The 24,068-nt window shown below is 30.6% G+C and overlaps 1 protein-coding gene across 3 annotated transcripts in view; it reads left to right on the forward strand.

Annotated features, from left to right (window-relative positions):
* The first annotated feature begins 43 nt into the window (after nucleotides 1–43).
* Nucleotides 44–24,068, forward strand: part of LOC145246788 (uncharacterized) — a 242,356-nt gene continuing 218,331 nt past the window's right edge. For 2 of the 3 annotated variants that reach the window (XM_080108584.1, XM_080108586.1), the window contains exon 1: nucleotides 44–202. In XM_080108584.1, coding sequence (XP_079964710.1) covers nucleotides 143–202 — 60 coding nt within the window. In that variant the 5' untranslated portion in view covers nucleotides 44–142. Of the gene's footprint in view, nucleotides 203–14,141; nucleotides 14,256–24,068 lie in introns of those variants that run through there. The other variant, XM_080108585.1, reaches the window with a different exon arrangement.

Raw genomic sequence — 24,068 nt, forward strand, 5'->3', positions numbered from 1 at the left:
ATATATATATATATATATATATATATTTTCTTTTTCAAAACTTAAAACTTTACATCCGGGCAGTTTTTTTGGCGGCCATTACGAAGTTTGTTTTTGAAAGGAGAAGAAAAAAGAAGACTTTCACTTATATTAATTTCGAAAAATGGCTAACCTCAGGAAAACAACACGTATTAATGTTTTACCTCGCAAAGAAATTAAAAATGTAAGTAAATATATGCTATGAAAATAATCTTAAATTGATGTTGTGCATTATTTATAATTCTTAAATATTCTTTATAATTCTAACAATACCGTACTATTTTGTAGAATTCATCTTATTCCTTCATCATTTTTAACTAATCTGCAACTTTTATTTACCGACATGATTATTAATTATCAATTTTTAAAGCCAACATGCATTTAGAAAGGAAATTAAGTGAAGCAGAAGTATCTCTTTAACTGTCACATATACTATGGCAACACGCCTTTCTCGTCTTAATAATTTGACGATTTTCAATAATTTCCAACAGAAAAATAGTCTGATTTTGAGTTAGCCTTGATTTTTATTTGTTGACTATTTTTTTTCATCTGTTCCTTGTCTCTATTTTTGGGTTTGTATTACTATACACATAGATTCGAAAAAGTTGTAAAAAAAAAAAAAAAAAAAAAAAAACCCAACAAATATGTTATCAAAGGCAAGATAAGTTACTTTTCTACCTAACTGGATATATTTTAGTGTTTTTATTTAATGTAACGTTTATTCAGCTCGAAAAACATAGTGCGCAAACATTGGTCTATTTAGCCATGAAAAACTTTCAGGCCAAAAAGAAATTTTGAAAATGCCAAATTGATTATAAACTCCAAATTGTTACACGTACTAAATGACAAAACAGTATTTTTCCACCCATTTGATACACGGGTTCGATACACAAATTTTTATAAATTCTTGTAAAGTTAACTTAGTTTTCTAAAAAAAAAAAAAAAAAAAGATCCTTTTTTAATGGATGTCTTCTGACTCATGAATTTTGCACCGAAAAATCTTCATGTCACGAGACTTTATGAGAATCATCTGATGACAAACACTACATTGCATTTTCGTTCTTTAAGGAAATAAGAATCAAAGTCCTTTGTCCACTCAAATAGTTGCGTAAGCAGTTTTTTATTTTTGGGTTTGTATTACTGTACATATAGATTCGAAAAAGTTGTCAAAACAAATATATATAACAAATAAATGTTATCAAAGGCAAGATAAGTTACTTTTCTACCTAACTGAATATATTTTTCATGTTTTTATTCAATGTAACATGTTTATTCAGCTCGAAAAGCATACAGTGTTTACCGATGTATTGGAAAATTAAAAATGGCGCCCGCCCGACTCTCTCTTTAACACGGTAAGTTCAGGAAAAGATGTTATAAATAATAAACTAGACAAAGTACTGTTAGAAATTCGCTCAATATATGTTACCGTGACATAAGTTGACATATATTCGGTGTTTTTTAATAGTATTTTGTCTAGTTTATTATTTATAACACCTTTTCCCAAACTTACCATGTTAAAGAGAGTGTCGGGCGCCATTTGGAATTTTTCAACATATCGGTAAGCACTGCATGTTTTTCGAGCTGAATAAACATGTTACATTGAATAAAAACACCAAAATGTATCCAGATACGCTACTACAGAACACCGACCACTCTAATTTGTTTTTTTATAGGTAATTGAGGTCGCTGACAACGAATCTGATAGTCAAACTTGGGGCAAATTTACCGTTTGCATGGTATTAACCCCAGAACCCACGAATAACTTTCCACCATTTGCAGCTTCCGTTTATGCTACGCGCGTGCGCTGCAGCATGAACGATGGCTTGCTTCATCTAGCAAACTGCCTTCTCACATGGCGTACCAATCAAAAAATTACGGACTGACATTTTTTTAATGACTTACAGTTAAAGAAAAGTACAAAAAATTGGGACTTTTTTTTTGTTTTTTGTCTCACGTAGTTTTTAATGTGGTTTACAAAAACATAAGCACCAAACATCTTTGTTTTTCATTCTTTTTTTGCGGGAGGGGGATTCAATTATAGAACTTGTGGCTTAATAGGTGCTTTTGCAGTTTAGTTAAACGTTTTTCCGTCAGTAACGCACCGACATTTACCAAATAGAACACCATTTAACATTTTCCGAAGATTTTACTGTGTACATTGGGGGCGCGAGCGGGGGGGGGGCGGATGTGATGTTGGGGCGCGCGCAGTACACAGTAAAATCTTCGGAAAATGTTAAATGGTGTTCTATTTGGTAAATGTCGGTGCGTTACTTTTTGAAAATTTGAAAATTCTATGTTCCAGGTGAAAAAAAAAAAAAAACACAAATAAATTACCCCCCCCCTACTCCAACTTGGAGTGCTTTCCTTTTCTTGTTTTATTTCTTTTTCAGCTAATTTTAAATTTTCCACCCAAAAAGTGCTATGTATTTTTGAAAATTAGAAAATTCTATATCCTGGAAAAAAAAAAAAAAATCCCCTCCTCCCAACGTAGTTTGCTTGGTGAAGCCGTTTATGCTACAGCGTGCATGCGCGTAGCATTGCATAAACGGAAGCTGCAAAATGGTGGAAAGTAGTTCGTGGGTTCAGGGGTAAATACCATGCAAACGGTAAATTTGCCCCAAGTTTGACTATCAGATTCGTTGTCAGCGACCTCAATTACCTATAAAAAAACAAATTAGAGTGGTCGGTGTTCTGTAGTAGCGTATCTGGATATTTACCGAAAAATAACTTGCCTTTGTTATTTGGGGTTTGTATTACTGTACACATAGATTCGAAAAAGTGGTCAAAAAATAAAATATACAACAAAGAAATATTAACAGTAGCTATAAAAGTTACTTTGCAACGTACCTGAATCATTTATTAGTGTTTTTAAGTAGTTTTAAATGCTCTTTATTTCATACCAAATATTAACTTTTTACGAGTCGTAAGAATTCAAGATGGCCAAAATTACTATCCCCCTTCTTCTTCGAGGAGAGAAGCCTCGTTTTCAAATTATAGTTCGCGCATATTTTTGGGGGAGGAGCTTGCCTCGTTTTCAGCACGTGTCTCTGCGGACATTTTGCGTTTCCATTTTTTTTGTTTACATTTTTTAGAAGTTCCGTCCTCATAATGAAAGTATTTGTAAACATTACATTTAATTTAGATATTTATTGCGCACAAATAATTTTTATTTTTTTTCTTTGAGGGGGGATAACATATAAAGTGGTCAAAACGGTAAATATTTTTTTAAGTTTACATTTTTAAGAAGTTTTCGTACTAGTGCAGAGTCATAACGTTATTATTTAAAAAGACATTCTTAACATGGGGAGGGGAGGGTGTTTTGTACCTATTCTATGCTTTAACCTTACAATTGAATAATAAAAAAAACACACCATAAAACTTTAATTAAACTTAGAAATACGATTTGACACGGTAAGTTTGGGAAAAGGAATTATAAATAAAAACTAGACAAAATACGGTTAAGAACTCTCAGGGATTTTCGGGTGTGCTGAAAACGAATATCACATTTTCACGATATTGCAAACATACTTTTCTGCATGTTTCATCCAGTAATATACGCATTTCGGAAACTTAAATTTTAAATCATACACTTTTAGGAAACTTAAATTTATATCATACACTTTTCCGAAACTTCTTTTAAATTTATATCCATCGATTCCTGAAACTGTATTTTTCTGAAACCTAACGACTTCCAATTTCTGAGAAAAAAAAAAAAAATGGCTCAAGCGCAAATTGTTTTTAAATAAATGTTATCAAAGCCAAGATAAGTTACTTTTCTACCTAACTGGATATGTTTTTAGTGTTTTTATTTAATGTAACATGTTTATTCAGCTCGAAAAACATACAATGTTTATCGATGTATTGGAAAATTAAGAATGGCGACCGACTCTCTCTTTAACACGGTAAGTTTGGGAAAAGGAGTTGAAAATAAAAAAATATGCAAAATACTGTTAAAAACCCACTGAATACATGTAAACCCATGTCACGGAAACATATATTGAGCGAGTTTTTAACCGTATTTTGTCTAGTTTTTTATTTATAATTCCTTTTCCCACACTTACCGTGTCAAATCGTATTTCCAAGTTTAATTAAAGTTTTATGGTGTGTTTTTTTTATTCAGTTGTAAGGTTAAAGCATAGAATAGGTACAAAACACCCTCCCCTCCCCATGTTAAGAATGGCTTTTTAAATAATAACGTTATTATTTACGTCCAGGTCACTCTCTGCACTAGTACGAAAACTTCTTAAAAATGTAAACTTAAAAAAATATTTACCGTTTTGACCACTTTATATGTTATCCCCCCCCTCCAAGAAAAAAACTCAAAAGTATTTGTGCGCAATAAATATCTAAATTAAATGTAATGTTTACAAATACTTTCATTATGAGGACGGAACTTCTAAAAAATGTAAACAAAAAAAATGGAAACGCAAAATGTCCGCAGAGACACGTGCTGAAAACGAGGCAAGCTCCTCCCCCAAAAATATGCGCGAACTATAATTTGAAAACGAGGCTTCTCTCTTCGAAGAAGGGGGGTAGTAATTTTGGCCATCTTGAATTTTTACGACTCGTAAAAAGTTAATATTTGGTATGAAATAAAGAGCATTTAAAACTACTTAAAAACACTAATAAATGATTCAGGTAGGTTGCAAAGTAACTTTTATAGCTATTGTTAATATTTTTTTGTTGTATATTTTAATTTTTGACCACTTTTTCGAATCTATGTGTACAGTAATACAAACCCAAATTTTTTTTTTTTTTTTTTTGCCTGAAAAAGTTTTTCATGGCTAAATAGACCAAATTTTGCGCAGAGGGTCCGTCATCAAGTGCCACATAGTGTTTACCGATGTATTAGAAAATTTGGTACTCTTGCCACGGTCACCGAGAGTAAGAAGAAGGCCTGTTAACTGAAAATGCATGCAGACAATGTAGGTAAGATTTGTCAGACTGTCAGTACTGAGGGCCGTTTGAAAAAGAGCAATAACACATTTTTAAAAAGAAAAAGGAACACAGTTCGATTAATACTGAAACTGAACTTTACTGATTTATGAAGTTAGGAAACAAAGAATTTAAAAACATTAAACACCAACGATTAATAATTTTAAAAGTGAAAACTATCGATAAATAACTTTAAGAATGAAAACAAACGATAAAATACAAAAAATTGAAATCAAACAAATAATTTAAATACAAACAATAAAAGTTACTAGTGCAGAAATATATTTTTTTAATTTAATTTAGAGAAAAATCACATGGGTTGAATGTTATTTTTTGGAACTTAAAAGATTATTCGGACTAATGTTCTCATCTTGCGTGTTTATTTCACAATGTTTTATCATCGAATCTTGACTTCTCCTGTATTACATTCTCAGGCCGAAAATGATGTTCACATACCTAAAAACATAATTAAAGAAAACATTCATACCATAATGTAAACTATTGCTAAAATCTAAGAAAAGATAGTAAACAAACATTTACAATAATAATAATCACAGTGTAGTATCTGTTCTGATGCTACACTTCATTTGTTCTGTCCTCGGTCAGTGGAGGAGAAATCCTTCATGACCGAGACAATCTTTATTTTATTTTTGTTCCTATTCAGAGTACCCCTTTTTGGGGAGCTAAATTTTCCCACATTAAAATCCGACCTTGTGTCTAACTGTGCCCTCGTGGGGAGGCAAGTAAATAAATTAAAAAAATATTTTTGACAAATATTCTCATGTAAAAATTATTTGTTTATAATTTTAAAAAGAAACAATTTTAATATATAACGCTCAGTCACGGCTAATTTCATTAATAGCTGCGTGGTGAATAATTTTCAAACTGACTTTAGAAAAAATATAGAACTTTCGGATTTGTTTTACTGTACACATAGATTCGAAAAAGTTGTCACAAAACAAATAAAGAATAAATAAATGTTATCAAAGGCAAGATAAGTTACTTTTCTATCTAACTGGATATGTTTTTAATGTTTATATTTAATGTAACATATTTATTCAGCTCGATGTATTGGAAAATTTTAAATGGCAGCCGACTCTGTCTTTGAGGCGGTAAGTTTGGGAAAATGAGTTATAAATAAAAAACAGACAAAATACTGTTAGAAACTCGCTCAATATATGTTACCGTGACATAGGCTGACATATATTCGGCGGGTTTTTAACAGTAATTTGACTGGTTTTTCATTTATAACTCATTTTCTCAAACTTACCGTCTCCGAGAGAGAGTCGGCCGCTATTTTGAATTTTCCGATACATTGGTAAACACAGTATGTTTTTCGAGCTGAATAAGCATGTTACATTAAATATAAAAACTAAAAACATATCCAGTTGGGTAGAAAAGTAACTTATCTTGCCTTTGATAACATTTATTTGTTCTATATTTGTTTTGTGACAACTTTTTCGAATCTGTGTACAGTAAAACAAACCCGAACTTTCAAATATTTGGACATACTCAATGAAATGTTTTATTTATTATTAAAAAAAACATTTTGACAAATATTCTCATATAAAAATTATTTGTTTATAATTCTAAAAAGAAACAATCAATTTTAGTATATAACGCTCAGTCATGGCTAATTTCAGTAAGCCACATGGTGAATAATTTTCAAACCGACTTTAGAAAAAAATATAGAACTTTCAAATAGGTATCCCAAACCAAAATTTTATTTTTATCATATCTAAAAAAAAGTAATGTGGGCATGTAGAATTTTGTAAACCATTTACAAAAATACCAAATTTATTTTGGTAGGTCAATTAGCCATCAAGTTATGATCATTCAAAGTTTGTCGGAAAGTTGAAATTTGCTATCGTGGCCGAGAAGCCAAATTTCATAGTCTATAACTAAAAATGTAAGCTACTAACAAGTGAAAAATCCTTATAAATGTAATGTCATCTTGTAATAGATGAAAATTAATACAAATTTAGGCAATAAATATTAGATGAAACCAACTTAAACACTAGGCAAAATCCCTCTATCAACGCAAAAATAGTGAAAATACGACACGGAAATGCAACTTTAACTGTTCATATCAATTTCATTTTAATAGCTAATGTATTGAATCTTCTTAGTATGATTCAAAACACATTAGAGATCAAGATAATTCTTTCTTTTAATTATAAATTGATAAAACCACTCAATTGTGGACCATGTAAAAGCAGTCAAACAGGCAATTTTGTAAAAAGGGCAAAAAAGGTAAAAAAAATGAGTCAAAAGTATACGTTACTGAAATTGCTGTAAAAATGTAACCATTGAAGTTAGAAGCTTGAAACTTTGCAATTTTACTAATTTTGGAGTGAGGAATTCAAAAAAATGGTTGCCTTGTTTCTAATAACAAAACTTTTTGCCACAGAAATACTTTTACTTTGGGAAATTTAAACTCGCCAAAAAAGCACCGACGACAATATTTAGAAATTTTTTATACAAAAAAAAGGCACAGATCATTTTTTTTAAACATTGAAAACTTTCAACTTAAAAAACAAGTAAGAAAGATATTTTAGGTCTTACTACAATTCCTTTCTTATCAATCTTCTCTCAGAATTCTTTCATAGGCTTCTGCTATGGTAGATATCTCAGGAACGCTCCAAATCCTACCATCACTTGAAACTGGCATTACCTCAAAATCCCATCTGTAGACAAATGCTGACTCTACTTGTGCAATGCCATCTGATAAAGGCCATCGTAAATAATCTTTTCTACTTTTTGTTTGCATTAAAAATTTTACTACAGTGCTGGATGCAGATATAATATCAATGACTTGGCCAATGCAAAAGTTGGTGTCATAGTAGACAGCTACCCATTGTCCTTGATGTTCATAACTGAAGATATCCTGAGATGGATCTTCATCACAACTGCAGGAGTTATCTGAATGTTCAGCAGATTCACTTAGGGAAGACATTTTTTGTTGCTTTGGTGGAGGTGGAGATGAATCAATTGGATTTCTTTTCAAGTAGTCAGAGAGAGCAGCTTCCAGTTGAACTTTATTTCCACTGGTGTTGATTTTGACACCTAAAACAACCTTGAGGTATCTCAATTGGTCTTTGAGTGCTTCCAAACCACTTTCTGAAATTTTTTTTATCTGTTTATCAGACTTCACTGGACCACCATGCTTAATAACAGAGTTAATAATTCTCTCTTTCTCAGCAGCAGCTTGACGTTCTTTTTCCTTCTTTAATCGTCCATTTCGTACAATTTTTTCTTGGACATGGAGTTTCACAAGGGCTTCTTGTGCATGTTTTTGTCGCAAATGTTTTGCATGTTTTCTGGAGATGCTCAGAATGGATTGCCTCTTTGTTGATGGTATTACTTCCAACCAAGCTGTTGTCCGATTGCGCTTAAGCATATTTGAAGATGATCGATTATGTAGTGATGCATGTCGTTTTGTTTGCATGCTAAAATCTAAATCTCCAAAGGCATGCTCACCTGACAGATTTGTTAAAGGGCAGCTCTTCAAGGCATCTCTCGTCTCCTGATCTACATCTTTTCCAAAAGTACCTCCTTCTAAAAAGTCATGCAACTGGTGCTTAGTGACAATGAGGAACTGAGTATCTTGTGCAAACATTCTAAAACAAGTTCAGGGGCCGTGAGACTAATACAGAGAGACACATTGCCTTCCTCAAAGAATTCCCCATTAAATACACCTTTACAGTCAGATTTTAATAACAACTGGGGATTGTTGATCCAGCATTCTAAACTTAGAGCCATTTTCTTGATATAGTGATGGAAGTCAACATACTGGACAGTGCTGTTAACAAGTTTCCAGAAAGGTTTGGTCAAATTAATGTTCAGCAAACCAACTGCAGCAAGTAGGGAATGTAGTCTCTCATCAGAAATGTCAGCCAAAACACTCTGTAATTTCATATTGCAAGATGTTGCAAACACAGATAAAAATAATTTTATGTGCTCTTTATGGTGATATATTGCCAGGGCATTTTCAAATAGAGAATTAAACCTATTTGCCCGATAACTTGTGATTTGAGATTGGTACCCTTCTTTGCTGCAGAATGCCAGCCATTCTGTCCTGCAACCACTTTTATTGTTTATGAGTGTATGTACGGGTGACAACAAAAAAAAAAAAATTAATATGCGTTCTGTCACAATTTCTGTTAATGCTGACATAAAAAGTTTTTATGTAATTATTTTCAAATTTTAGGACAAAATAATTTAATATATTTGCTAATATATAGCCTTGGAACTGAGTTTTTATATTTAGTCAGTTTTTTTCTACAAAGCGTAAATGTTGACATGTTTTACGAATCCAAAACAAAGAAACAAAAAATTAGTAAATAAATAATGCTTATTTTAAGTAATTTATTTTAAATAATTTTTTTTTAATTCTCTTTTTTTTTTTTTCATAATTAAAAAAACTTGTGTTTCTGAACAATAACAAAAACATATACTTTATCGTCATAAGTCACTAGCCGAACGTTTTGTTTATGGAATTTAATTAAAATAATTTAACAATGCTAAAGTTTATCCAACCGAAAAAATTAAAAGTTTCCGTCAGTCTCACACAACTAAAAATGTTTTGTACACGTTTTTATTAATTAATTTAATTAAAATAATTTAACAATGCTGAAGTTTATCTAACCGTAACCGAAGGAGAAAGCGATGAAAGATAATATGAAAGTTTGAAAAAAGCTATAGAAAATAAACTGGCATTATTTTTTAAATTGTAAATTTTCATTTTTTTTAATGACGTTCTAAAAATATTAATTAAAAAAATATCTTTCTATAACTTTTAAATAATAAAGAAAAAACAAACTCACTTAAGAACTTTGGTAAGTTCATAGTGAAACGTTCAGTCAGTCAGTAGTTGTGCTGTTGCTGGCTACTGGCTAGCTGACAGTTGATAATTGGTCTCTCTGGCATTAAGTTGAAAATCTCTGTAGGTACCCCAACTTTTATTAGTGTGCGCTCCTTGATTTATGGGGCCATAAACATGACACCAACAGATTATTAAAGAGGAGATATTCCTCTACAAAAATTCTTACTATAAAATTTCTTTCATGTTTCTTTCACTGAAGTTTTCAAGTTGGATTTTTTTTTAGAAAAACCACTTATAACCTTTTAATAACCTCACCATGTTATTAAGTGACCTTTTTTCTTTAAAATGATACCATTTTTATATACTTAGAGACTCACAATATGAAGCGCAACAAATTTAAAAAACATTAACATTTTTTTTGTGTAAAAAATAAAGCGACATTTACCAAAATTAGAGGCATAACTTGAAAAATCCTGAAAAAAAAACTATTAAAGACACAAGAAAAAGAATTATCTCTATATAAATAAAATGAACTCATTTTTTCCCGTCTGATTTTGACATTAATAGGATTAAAAATCAAGATATTTCATGCAAATATAATATGCACAAACGGCAGAACAATATCTGAGGTGTGTTATAGGCTTATTATTTCTCAAATTCCTCGATAATCTTAGATTTCTATACTTTTTCTGCTGAGAAGTCACGGCCAAAATCGGTTAAGATCAATGGAAGTGGTAAAATATTTTCTCTCTTATAAATTCCTCCTCCCCCTGCCACCACTTAACACCGTTTGGGGATCGTTCACAAGGAACAGTTGAGAAGAGAACACCGGTTTGGCTTCGTAGTTCTTTCATGTGAAGTTATTTAAAATCACTAAACTAAGCTGCAGTGCTCTGTGGCGTAGTGGTTAGTGTGCTGGACAATTCACATTATATTTTCACGTTCGCGCCGACCTACCGTAATCGTTTCTTTTTTTTTGTTTTTTTTCCTAAACAACTGGAATGGACTTTTCTTGGTGGCCGAACTGTTAACGTTGCAGATGTATTTTTTTTGTTTTTTTTTTCACACTTTATTTTCCTACTTTTACTCATGACTCCGGGTTTGATCCTTCCTTCCTACTTACCTACCATAACATTTTTTAAAACATCCCCCCCGTCCCGGAAACAAACACTCGGGCAACGCCGGGTACCCCCGCTAGTATATCTATAAAGACAAAAGATTAAATTTTATTTAAATCAAAACCATATCAAAATAACCCAAAAAACAAACGAGATATCGCAAGTTGAAATTAAGGGAAATTTTACTTTATTTACTAGTTTTCGCACCTAAACTAGGCCAGTTTGGGATACCTATTTCAAATATTTGGACATACTCCATGAAAGATTTTATTTATTATTAAAAAAACATTTTGACAATTATCCTCTTGTAAAAATTATTTGTTTATAATTTTAAAACCTAAAACAAAATTAAATTAAATTTTCAACCTTCCTGATAGACTTTTTTAGCCTTATAAGAAAATAAACAGTTAAATATATCAACATATTTGCTGTATTAGCAATAAATATTGTTTCTGTAATTTATATTAACAATGTTATCAAACATTATGAAAGTACTTGAATACAGTTCTAATTAAATACACGTTTAATTATTAACAAATAACATTACTTACTTTACTATATTTGGTTGGAATAAAATTTTCCCTTCTAATGGCACGTATCCAAATTGAGAAAATATATGTACTTTGAGGGCTTTTAGATAATTTCCCCATGTAGAGTCGAAGAAAACGTGTCTGCGCGTCATGCCTTACCTTGGAACGCTCCTACGATGTGCATACGTGCATGGCCGAAACATGAAAGAAATTCCAAAATGGCGCCGTCCTCATCTTGTAGATTGTGCGATCATCACTGGGCCCCACGTGACCGTTCTTTGGCTGCTGATTGGCCGAGGACGAAAGCCGGAAGGATAAAGGGAGTGTGTTTGGAACATGGGGGTGTCTTTTCTAGGATCGACGTCAGTGTGATCGTATCGGTGAACTGCTGCAGCTTTAAGAGTACCTTAGTGTGTGTGTGATTTTTTGGGACTTGCTCGTCTGCTGACTTTACAGGACTTTCTTTTCTGCTGATTCTACAGGACCTGCCCTTCTGCAGAACTTGGAACAAAACTTCAAGCCTCTTCTTTCTTTTCACACGTAGTCGCCTAAAAAGGTAGAATCCGACTTACTTGTGAAACGGCTTTTTCCCTGGCAATTTGTAACAACACAAGAATACACCATGTTAGACAGCAAACTGAAAACTAAACGAAACTGCTGCTGATAGCCAAGATCATATCCCTACAAGTGAATCTGATAGTGACGTCACGCTGTCATGTGCATCGGCCTTCTTTACTCTCGGTAGCCACGCTCTTACATAATTTGACCCAAATTCTCGTCAAGCATGGATCGGGCGAGACCGGCAATCATCGGTGTCAGCCGAGCGTTGTTCAAATATTGAAACGCTAACTCGACTTATTTTATTTAAATTTTTTTTCTGTTATATTTTTAGTAATTTTTAAGGTGATATTAAGGGAGTGGGGGTGACTTTATTTTCTGATTAGTTATTTATTATTTTTTTAAATTGAATTTTTGGGAGTTTGATTAGCCAAAGAAAAAGTGCTATCTAAATGGAAGCAGACGACATTCGAATTGGAAGAAAGTGACTAAACTAACAAAACAAAAAAAAAAAAAAAGGAAAAGAAAATCTGACAAACAAATATATTTTCAAACTTGACAAACAGAAAAATGACAGGCAAGAAAATAAATCTGCAGGATTAGTTTAGGTGGCGATTAACCTCGAACCCAAGACAACCAAAAACGAAAGGGACACAAATATTGAGTCACCGGTTTGTACCCATGGAAACAGTAACCACATCGTTCAGTTTACAAATAAAGCTGAACTTATTTTCGAAATAAAACAATCTAAACAGAAATTTTTTTCTTTTATTTTAAACAATATTCCAAATTTCTTTTAATATTGACCTATTTTAATAATCTTTTTCGACATGCCTCTTTTTCTTTAATGAAAATGTATCGCTAAAAGGCATTAATATTAATTTAAATTCAATTTTAGTGATATTTGTGCACTTCGTTAAGTAGTGCACTGGTGTATATCGCAATATATTTTTTTAATAGAATTTGGAATTTAAATTCAAGTTTAGTAATATTTTTTTTGGTAATGCTGAAGATGCGCACTCCCTTGTTTACGGAAGTGACGTCAGACAAATTTTAGCTACAGGTATATAAATTATTTAAATTTCTCTAAACAAATAGAAGAAAAAAATCTTTTAATGAGATTTTTTGGTGAAAGTGCACTGGGATAGGTGTATCAGAATTTTGAGGGAATTTTTGACACCCTCACACAAAACTGGGAATAAAATATAAAAAAAACTTGTAATTTCTCTTTTTAAAATTGGTTGTTTATTTTCTTTATGGAATATAATTCCAAAATAAACTATTAAAATTGTTTAAAAATAATAGAAATATTATTTTTTAAAAAACAGTGCCGGCATGTCTTCATGCAGCCATTTTAAAAAATTTTTTACGTAATGAAATTAATTAATTTTACCAATTAAATATTTTTTTAAATTTAAAAATCTATCAAAATTTTTCTTTTTGTTCAATTTTTACAATATTTTCAGGGTCAATGTGAAATTCCAATAAACTAAATATAATATTTTGAAGGAACGTTTTTTTGTTTTTTTTAAATTCTCCCCCCCCCATTGGGAAATGTCTATTGAAATTTTAATAATTAATTTATGTACCAGTTTTATATATCACGAATTGAAGATAAAAGATCAATAAATAATATATATTGTAATTTAAAACAGAAAAAAAAGAATAGTTTTTTTGGGGGAAATTTATCTGTAAAGTTCAAAGTGTAAAACCATTTTTTTTTTTTTTTTTTTTTTTTTTAAGTGGAAGCATTTGTTATGCTTAGAAATATCAAGTAAATATGGGATGCTTACAACAATTTTTTCTATTTTATATAATTTTTTTTTCTTCTAGATATAAAAAAAAAAAAAATTCAGTTGATAAAGAAGTATTAAAATAATATATCAATCAAAAACTCATGTATTTCATTAAGAGAATAAAAAAAAATAAAAATAAAAAAAATATTTTTATTGTTTGACAATAAAAACTTATAAGTGAATAATTTCCATTTTTTTAAGTACGGAGGACCGAAATACTAAATTTGGTTTAAAACGCGCATTAAAAAGACACATGAATTGTCCCTTCAAAGCGCCGGAATATAAAGGCGAATAAAATCAGACTTGTCCCCCTTTATTTGAACAGTTAAAACAAAATGTGAGTTTGCGTTTGTTTTTAATCTTTGTTTAAAGTATTTTATTTAAAAATTAAAGAGGACATGGAATATAAGTATAAATATGGATAAATTCTTAACAATGAACAGTTGAACTACTCATTGAATACTAGTTTTTATAGGTAAGTATTTTTTTGGAATTTATATATATTTTTTATAATCGAAGGAAGTAAAAAATTTTTTTTTTTTTTTTTTTTAAATCCTTTAAGGAAAACCGATTTAAAAAAAACAAATATTTCATAATTTGCTATTAAACCTGTTATTTTTTTAAATTTTGGTCTTTGCTCTTTTATAATTAAAAAAAAAATTAGAGTTTGAATTAGATTTTTCAGGAAGTCTAAATATTCCAATGTTTATCGCAAATTTTTACTGACGATTTCTGGCACTGGGGGACCATCCGAATATTTACCCTTAAGAAGTCGTTTTTTTAATATCCAACTGTTTACAGCTCCAGTCGAGTCTGCTGCTAAAAAAAAAAACAAAAACATTTAATAGTGTCATGGACTAGAATTATGTACAATAATAACACCGAAAAAAAAAAAAAACAATGCTTTCGGGTGATAGTTTAATGGCTACCATGTTTCTTGCCATGCAAGACAGCCGGCAACACACTGCGCATGACCCCCCCCCTCCCTCGACTAAAAAAAAAAAAAAAATGACAAGCGAACATTTTTTCTCCAAGAAAGGGTTTGGGTTAATATCCCCTCCCCCTTTTCCTGTTTTTTTTTTTTTTTTTTTTTTTTTTACACAGAAAGAAAATGTTTTTTTTTTGTTGTTTTTTTTAACAAGAAATCTCCAAGTTCCGACTTGTCTGTACAATGCAGCAGCCTGTAAAAAAAATTTATGCAAAAGTTTTGTCTTGTCTGTTTCACTCCATATAAATAAATACCTGGCTAGGTATTGCTGCATGAATTCTGCTTGAATACCAGGCCGCTTAATCCACTGTTTTACGTCTAACCATATTCGTTCTACATTTTATGTGTGGATGCTGGGATCCTGAGGGTCCACAAAATTTTCTGAGTGGTTAATGGTGTAGTGTGGAAAATGCCGGTCGAGGTTAGTATATTCCTTCCAACATTATTGAGCTCGGAAGGATAAACTTGTGCACCAATGGAATCAGTTTTGGCATCCCGATTTTCATCTGGGCCAGTCAACGCGACGACAAAACTTTTTTTGAAATTCTTTCAATTCCACGGAAAAGCCATATCTTCATCTATTATACTTTCGACGCACGATAAGGGTTTCATCGATTTCGACAGCTATCCCGTCACCTCCAATGGGTTCCTGGTTATTAAGCCAGTCCTCACAGACCTACTGTCCGATGATTCCACATAGTGCTTAAAAAATGATTGACGAACATTATTACTTTCCATGCTGGCATCCGAGCAATGAATGTTCCTGTTGTTTTGGCAACAGTGAAATCGCAATATTTCCTTTTTTTTTTTTTTTATTTTCCCACTTTTGTGTAGTGTGTGCACCTCCAGATTCGTTTACCTTCTTGAAACGAACACTCATTTTTGCATTGCGGACAGGTAATGCCTGTTGGCAAAACGCCATGTTTTCGCAGAAATTGCCTGCTCGTGTCTTCTTTGTGAAATGCCTTTACTGTGTCAAAATATTTGTTGCTACAACCGTAGCAGGAATCCACAGTATTGGTATTCATCTTTTTTTGCCATTCGAAGAAAATGTTAAAATAACTTTTAACAGAAAAAAAAAAAAAATGGAAAGAAAGAAATGTATAAAGAACTGTATAAAGGGATAGTTGTATGAAAAAAAACAACTTATTTTTGCACAGAAAAGAGTAAGAAAATTTTTTTTAGGATTTAATTTTGTGTGATTTTTTTTTGTTTGCAGTAAATGCTGAAACTGAAGAAAAAGAAATCGTCTGCTACAATCACTGACAATTTCTGCACATGTGAACCCACTTCACCATCGTAGACGACAGACAAAAAAAATGGCGGCCAGACATTACTATACGGGCTAATGCATGTGTCAGTTTTGCTTATAATTCTAGTCCGCGACACTATTAAATGTTTTTTCTTTTTTTAAAGCAGCAGGACCCGACTGGATCTGTAAACAGTTGGATATTAAAAAACGACTTCTTAAAGGTAAATCTTTGGGTGGTCCCCCAGTGCACTTTCACAAATTTTTTTTTTTTTTTTTTTAAATATTAATCTTTTTCTTTTATTGAAAATGTACCGCTAAAAGGCATCGGATTTCTTCTAATAATTACCTTTTTGGTGCACTAGGCATATCAGAATTTTTGGGGAAGTCGCCATTGCTAACAATTGATTAAAATACTCTACATGTCTTCAAGCTTATAACAATATGAAAATGTAATTTCAAACCCTAATTTTTATTTCAATAAAATGAGCAAAGACCAAATTTTAAAATCATAAAAGGTTTAATCGAGAAATATACAATATTTATTTTTTTTTTTCATTGTTTTTCTGTAAAAAAGATGTCACGAAAATCAACAAATTTAACTTTATGGAAAACTAATAAAAATATATAACTGCCAAAAAGTCACTTACCTGTTCAAAATTGCTAAGCTATGGCTGCCTCTAATCTTTGTCTAAGAATTTGTCCATATTTATATTTTATATTCCATGTATTTTTTAAATAAAAGGATTTTTAAACACATATTCGCGGAAAAGTCTTTTTGAGAATTGTAATCCGCCATTTCGCAAAACCGGAAGTTCGATGGATCATATACAGAAGCATCGAAACGAAATAAATACATCAAAAACGTAAAAACACATTAGTAATCTCGATAGTAACTATATGAATAAACAAACATTTAATATAATAATAATGAACAAAAACTTTTTTTTTTTTTTTTTTTTTTTTTTTACATGGGGTCACCATTTATCAAGGCCCGGAGGCCACTCAGGGATAAGAGTTATTGCGTGTACAGTAATCAATGAGATAGTATTGTAGTAATCATTAGTATCGGAGATTTGATAGTGTCTTACTTAAGGGGGCAGTTTGTCAGGAATTTGTTTATGTTGGATGTTAAGACATCCAGGTTGTAGTCAGGTGGGAAACAGACGAATGGAAGAGTTCCACAGTCGTGCACTTCTGAGAAAGAAGCTCTACTCATGGAATCTACGTTTGGATTTAGGCACAGATAAAGAGTGGGGAAAATTATTGACAGTAGTTTCAGCCAGACGGGTGTTTCTTGTGAAAGATTGGTGAGGGAGGACGAGAGATTGGAGCTCAGACAAGCACTTGCCATGGAAATAACGATAAAACAAAGACAGGCTCGCAACGTCTCTTCTGTGGGAGAGAGGCTGCAGGGAAGAGAAAAGGGCATTCCCCACTAAACCATTACCGTGTGAAAGAGAGTTGGCCTCGGGGGCCATTGTAAATTTCACATCTGTAAACACTTTTTCGAGCTGAATAAGCATGTTGGGGTTTGTGTACACATAGATTCGAAAAAGTTGTCAAAAAACAAGTATATAACAAATAAATGTTATCAAAGGCAAGATAAGTTACTTTTCTACCAAAGTGGATATATTTTTTGTTTTTATTCACTGTAACATGTTTATTCAGCTCGAAAAACATAGTGTTTACCGATGTATTGGAAAATTTAAAATGGCAGTCGACTCTCTCTTTAACACGGTAAGTTTGGGAAAAGATGCTATAGATAAAAAACTAGACAAAATACTATTAAAACCCCCTGAATATATGTCAACCTATGTCACGGTTACATATATTGAGCGAGTTTTTGTTATATTCAGTTTCTTGGAAAGAGCATAAAATTTCACATTGACCCTGAAAAAAATTGTAAAAATTGAACCAATAGAAAAATTTTTATAGATTTTTAAAGTTTAAAAATTGAAAAATATTTAACCCATAAAATGCAATTGATTTCATTACGTTAAAAAAATGGCTGCCTGAACGCACGCAGGTACTTTGTAAACACTTTTTTAAAAAATAAAAAATATTTGTATTTTTTTAAACAACTTAAATAGTTTATTTTGGAAGTATATTCCATAAAGAAAATAAACAACCCACTTTAAAAAGAGAAATTATGAGTTTTTTTAATATTTTATTCTCAGTTTTCTATTAAGGGTGTCAAAAATTCCCGAAATATTCTGATACACCTATTGGTGCACATGTAGAGACTGAAGCAGACGTAACTCGGCGTATCCCTAACTTATGGTTTAGGGTTGGGGTTACGCTGAGTTATGTCTAGTTCAGTCAGCATGTATACTAGATTTTTTATTATTAAATTGTTACGCAGAGAATTTTTTTTAATGATTAGATTTTTTTCATATCAATGCACTTATTGTACCGCAATATATTTTTAAATTCAATTTAAGTGATATTTTGTTTTGGTAAATTGATAGGTGAAATCATGTGATTAATTATTTAACCATTTATATTAAAATACATCTTACATGCGTATTAATTTTTCAATTGTTTTTGTAAAAAAATATTTTTAAAAAAGCTGCTTTTGCACACTGACCTGCACTATTTAAAAAAATCATTTTTTAAGGTAAATTCAAGTTTTCCAATATTTTTCAATTTCCATTGTTTTTCATAATGGATTATGTCAACCAGAAAACGATTGTGGATAAAATATTATCTGTTGATGAAATAAAAGAAAGGAAATGGACTTTTAATTATTTATCCTCATTGAAAAACTACGTCCACACAGCGGCTTCTTTGGACCTTATCAGAAATACCAGTTTCTGCAACCAATGTGGAAAATTTCGAACTTTATATAAAGCGTCAAAATAGATGGCTGTATGTGGAGATGTTCATCTTGCCGATCCTTCCTTTCCATCAGAAAGGACTCTTTTATTGAAAAAAGCCTCCTTGCAATAAAAAAAGATTCTCATAATATTTTGTTGGAGCCTCAAGCTACCACAAACTATTATAAGAAAAGAAATAGATGATTCCGACACACATACAGTGGTTGACTGGTCAAATTTCATCCGTGAAATTTGAGGAAAATCTCACCAATCATCCTATCATGCTGGGTGGGATTGATGAAGAAATGAATCAGCCAAAAGAAGTAGAAATTGACAAATCGTATTTTTTTAAAAGGAAATACAACAGAGGAAGGGTAAAGAATGGTGTCTGGGTTTTTGAAGCCATTGAACATGGCAACAACTTGTGCAACATTACGAGAGTTGATAGCAGAGATAGACACCTTATTTCCGATAATTAATTCATCGATCTTACCAGGGACATGGATGGGCGGCCTATCATGGTCTGGACCAATTTGATCATGGGAAATATGAACATGATGAAATAATTCATGAAAAACACTTTGTTGATCCACATGATCCCTCAAAGGGTTATGGTCTCGGTGCAAAAAAAAGTGATGAAAGGTGGAAAGACAACATTTGATACACACATGATAGAATTCATGTGGCGATAAAGGGAAAAGGGAGAAGTCTTTCCCCATATAATAAAATCCATCCGTGAACAATGTGTTTTTGTAAAAAAGAAAAAAAATTAAATTGTTAGGTGAAAGTACAGAATACTTGCAAAACACCCCCAACAATTCTGCAAAAGTATCAGAACAATTCTGTTCGTATTGTTTAAAATTTTTAACGTTATGAAAAGTTCTCTTTTTATGTTTACAATGTAAATAAAAATTGTTTCGTTTTTTTATTTAAAAAAATCTGTTTATATTTTTTTCATTTCCAGCAATTTTTATCACTAAAATTGAATTTAAATTCAAAATACAATTAAAAAAATATATTGTGGTACACCCTTTTAGCGATACGTTTTTAATAAAAAAGATTAATATTAAAATAGGTCAATATTAAAAGAAATTTAGAATATTGTTTAAAATAAAAGAAAAAAATTTCTGTTTATATTGTTTTATTTCGAAAAATAAGTTCAGCTTATTTGTAAACTGAACGATATGGTTACTGTTTCCATGGATACAAACCGGTGACTCAATATTTGTGTCCCTTTTGTTTTTGGCTTGTGTTCGAGGTTAATCGCCACCTAAACTGCAATCCTGCCAATAAATCTATACATGTTAGAAAAAGAAATGAAAACATTGATGCAGACAATCTCATTGTCAGGAGAAGAAATGGATTAGGTTAGGTACGGGTAAGAATGGGCGGGCAAAAATAGGGGGACCTAGTTTTGGAAAGCCGATTCATCAGAAATTTTTTGTAGGTTTCTGACTACTTCTTGATTGCATTTGAAAGATTAAAGTTAATTTCCTAAAGGAAAAAAATATTTGTACACGTGAAAAAAAAAAGTTATGAAAGTGTTTTCACAGCGAGCTAACCAATTCAGCTAAATTTTGAAGTTAAATAAATTCATTGTAACAATCCTTTAAAAGATTAATATTAGTTTTCTGGGTCTATTTCAAAGATAATTAGTAAAGTCCTAAGATATTGAATTAAATAATAAAAAAAAAAATCTTGTTTATACAAAATACAGCTTAATTAGCCCTCAAAAAGTAAGTAATTATGCCGTTCGGCAAAACGCAACCGATAACAGTTCGTAAACAAATATATGGAAGCCCAAAATTTCAGCGAATCAAAACGCTGTTTCAAAATAAAGTCATGATAGTAAAAGGAGGTAGGGTGTCAGGTCTTTTGTTTTTTTTTTTCCCCACCCCGCAGACGGTCATCCATACATTCCTATTCTGAACGTTTGTATCAATTTTTATCATTTTTTAATTTAATTATTTTTTAAATTAATTGTTTTTTTTAATTATTGTTCGAGATCATATAAAAATTATGTTACGCCGAAAGTTTCACGTTCTTGCGAGCAAGGAAATTATTAAACTCTTGCATATAAAAATTATGTTAACTCTGTAATTTAAAAAAAGTAGAAATATTTTTGCTATTATAATTGTTTTTGTGTGAAAATATCAAATAAACAATGCTTAATTCAATGGCAATATCTGTAGTTTGTGAAATTCATTTTTCTTAGTTATATTGAATTCATTAATACTGAATTTAGGGCTTTTTTCATAATGTTCCTGTAAAAATTATTTTATTTTATTTTTTTTATATTGTTATAAATTATGATGCTTTATTTATATAAAAAAGCAAGAATAAATTCTTGCGTTTTTTTTATTTACTACTGAAAACCATAACTTAAGTAAAGGTATTTTTTGTTTAAACAAAATAATACATTTCCACTCAGATTTAAATAAAAATAATTAATTATATTCCGCGATCATTATTTGATAAATACTAAAAATTTCATTAAAATTGGTTAATTCCCTGATTTTTGTTGAATTTTTAAGTAAAGGGAGGGTCAAAATGTTTATACATTTTGAGCATCGGCATTCATTTTGCCTGTACCTAGCTTAGGTGTATCAGAATTTTTTTGGAATTTTTGACACCCCTAACAGAAAACTGCAAATAAAATATAAAAAACTTGTGATTCCTCTTTTTAAAGTGGGTTGTTTATTTTTTGTATGGAATATACTTCCAAAATAAACTTTAAGTTCTTTAAGTTGTTTAAGAAATATAATAGAAATATTATTTTTTATTTTTTAAAAACAGTGTTTACAAAGTGCTGGTGCACGTTCAACCAGCCATTTTTTTTTTACGTATGAGATCAATTGAATTTTACGAGTGAAAGTTTTTTCCAATTTTTAAACTTCAAAAATCTATCAAAATTTTCTATTGGTTCAATTTTGACAATAGTTTCAATGTGAAATTTTATGCTCTTTCCAATAAACCGAATATAATATTTTAGACAAACGTTTTTTTTAAATTCACCCCCTCCCCCATTTTGAAATGTCTATTAAAATTTGAATAATTAATTTACACACCAAAGTTTTATATATCACAAATTGAATATAAAAGATCAATAAATAAAATATTCTAATTTAAAACAAAAAAAAGTGTTTTTTGGAAATTTACCTGTAAGGTTCAAAGTGTAAAACTTTTTTTTTTTTTTTTTTTTCAAAACATGTTGATTTTTTTTTTTTTTTTTTTTTTTTAAAATGAAAGCTCATGTTATGCTTATATCAAGTAAATACCGAACGCTGACGACAATTTTTTTATTTCATTCAATGTTTTCTTTTAAATATCTATTTAAAAATTCACTCTTGATAAAGTAGAAATAAATATAATAATCAAAAACTTGTGTATTTCATTAAGAGAATTAAAAAAAAAAAAAAAATCAGTCGATTGGGTTTTTTGTTTAATGGCAAAAACTTATAAGTGAATGTGTGGTTTTTTTTTTTTTTTTTTTTTTTTTTTTTTTTGCAACTACGGAGGCCCAAAAAATACTAATTTTGGTTAACAGCATGCAATAAAAAGAAATATTATGGCGTTTATAAGTCACTGTAAGATAATCACGGAAGAATTCAGATTTGTCTCCCTTTATTTGAACAGTCAAAAAATCTGAGTTTGTGTGTTTTTTTTTTTTAATCCTTGTTTAAAAAAATATTTTATTTAAAAAGGACATAAGTATAAATATGGATAAATTCTTAACAATGCACGTACACATTGAATAGAATTTTTTATAGGGTAGTGATTTTTTTGGAAGTTATATATATTGTTTTATAATCGAAGTAAAATTTTGTTAATTTTTAAAATCTTTTTTTAAAGACAACCGATTTAAAAAAACAAATATTGCATAATTTGCTATTAAACTTATTTTTTTAAAATTTGGTCTTTGCTCCTTTAATTGAAAAAAATATTAGGGTTTGAATTACATTTTTCAAGTAGTTATAAGCTTTGAAAGATAGTAAGTTGATTTATTCAAGTTCATATACGGCATTTTTAATGACCGCTTCTGATACACCTAGAAATGGCTGTCCCCTAAAAATGAGGTGCAACAATTGTAAACACAAATGTTTCCTTAAAAAAATATCGTGTGTAAAGGATGGTTTCTCCTGGAGATGTACAAATAGACAGTGCCACCAAAAGAACTTGACTGAACAAGTCTTGAAAAAAAAAAAAATTTTTTTTAAAATATTGTTACAAAAAAGAACGCAAAACAAACAAAAAAACTTGTACTTACATTTAACAATTATATGGTTAAAAAAATCTTTTCTTGGAGATAAAAAAACATTCTGTTGATAAATATTTAAAAAAAAAAAAAAAAAAAAATGAAATAAACATATTTTCATTATTCGAGGTAGTTTTTTTATATTTTTTCTGGTTTGGTTTGTTTTTTGTTCATTAGTCTGCGTCTGTTACAATGCACTCTCGGCTGACACCGATAATTGCCGGTCTCACCCAATCCATGCTTGACGGGAATTCACGAGAATTCGGGTCAAATTATGCAAGAGTACCGAAAATTCAAAATGACGCCGGACTCTGAACACGGTAAGTTTGGGAAAATGTTAAAAATAAAAAACTATAAAAAACACTGTTAAAAAACAACCAAATATATGTTAGCCTATGTCACGGTAACATATATTGAGCTCGTTTCTAACAGTATTTGTAGTTTTTAATTTTAAACTCATTTTCCTAAACTTACCGTGTTTAACAGAGAGTTTGGTGCCATTTTAAATTTTCCAGTACATCGGGAGCAGTACCAGAAATCGCCATTAAAAATGCGTGATAAAATCTTGAATAATTAGCCTTTCTACTTAAAAAATATAATCCAAACCCTAATTTTTTTTTTTTTTTTTTTTTTTTTTTTTTTTTTTTTCAATTAAAGGAGCAAAGATCAACATTTGGTACTCCTTGGGCGTTGTGTTCCATGGCGACCAGCAGAATTATTTAATGGTCGCTCCCTTAGCCCCCCCTTAGTCAAGGCTAACGCATGCACACATAACATTTTTTTATTTACTTACGTTGCATTTCGCATTGTTACAAACATTATTTATTTACATTGGCTTAACTCTTTTCATGAATAAAAAAAAAAATGTAACTAAACCGTTTATTGATTATTTCTCACTTTTACAAACATTTTTAATTTACATGAGCGGATAACTTTTTGCTAAATATTTACATTTAGGTCCACCTCCACAATTTTCT

Source organism: Euprymna scolopes, chromosome 24, assembly GCF_053919585.1.
Source record: "Euprymna scolopes isolate OS-2025 chromosome 24, ASM5391958v1, whole genome shotgun sequence".
Classification (NCBI taxonomy): Eukaryota; Metazoa; Mollusca; class Cephalopoda; order Sepiida; family Sepiolidae; genus Euprymna; species Euprymna scolopes.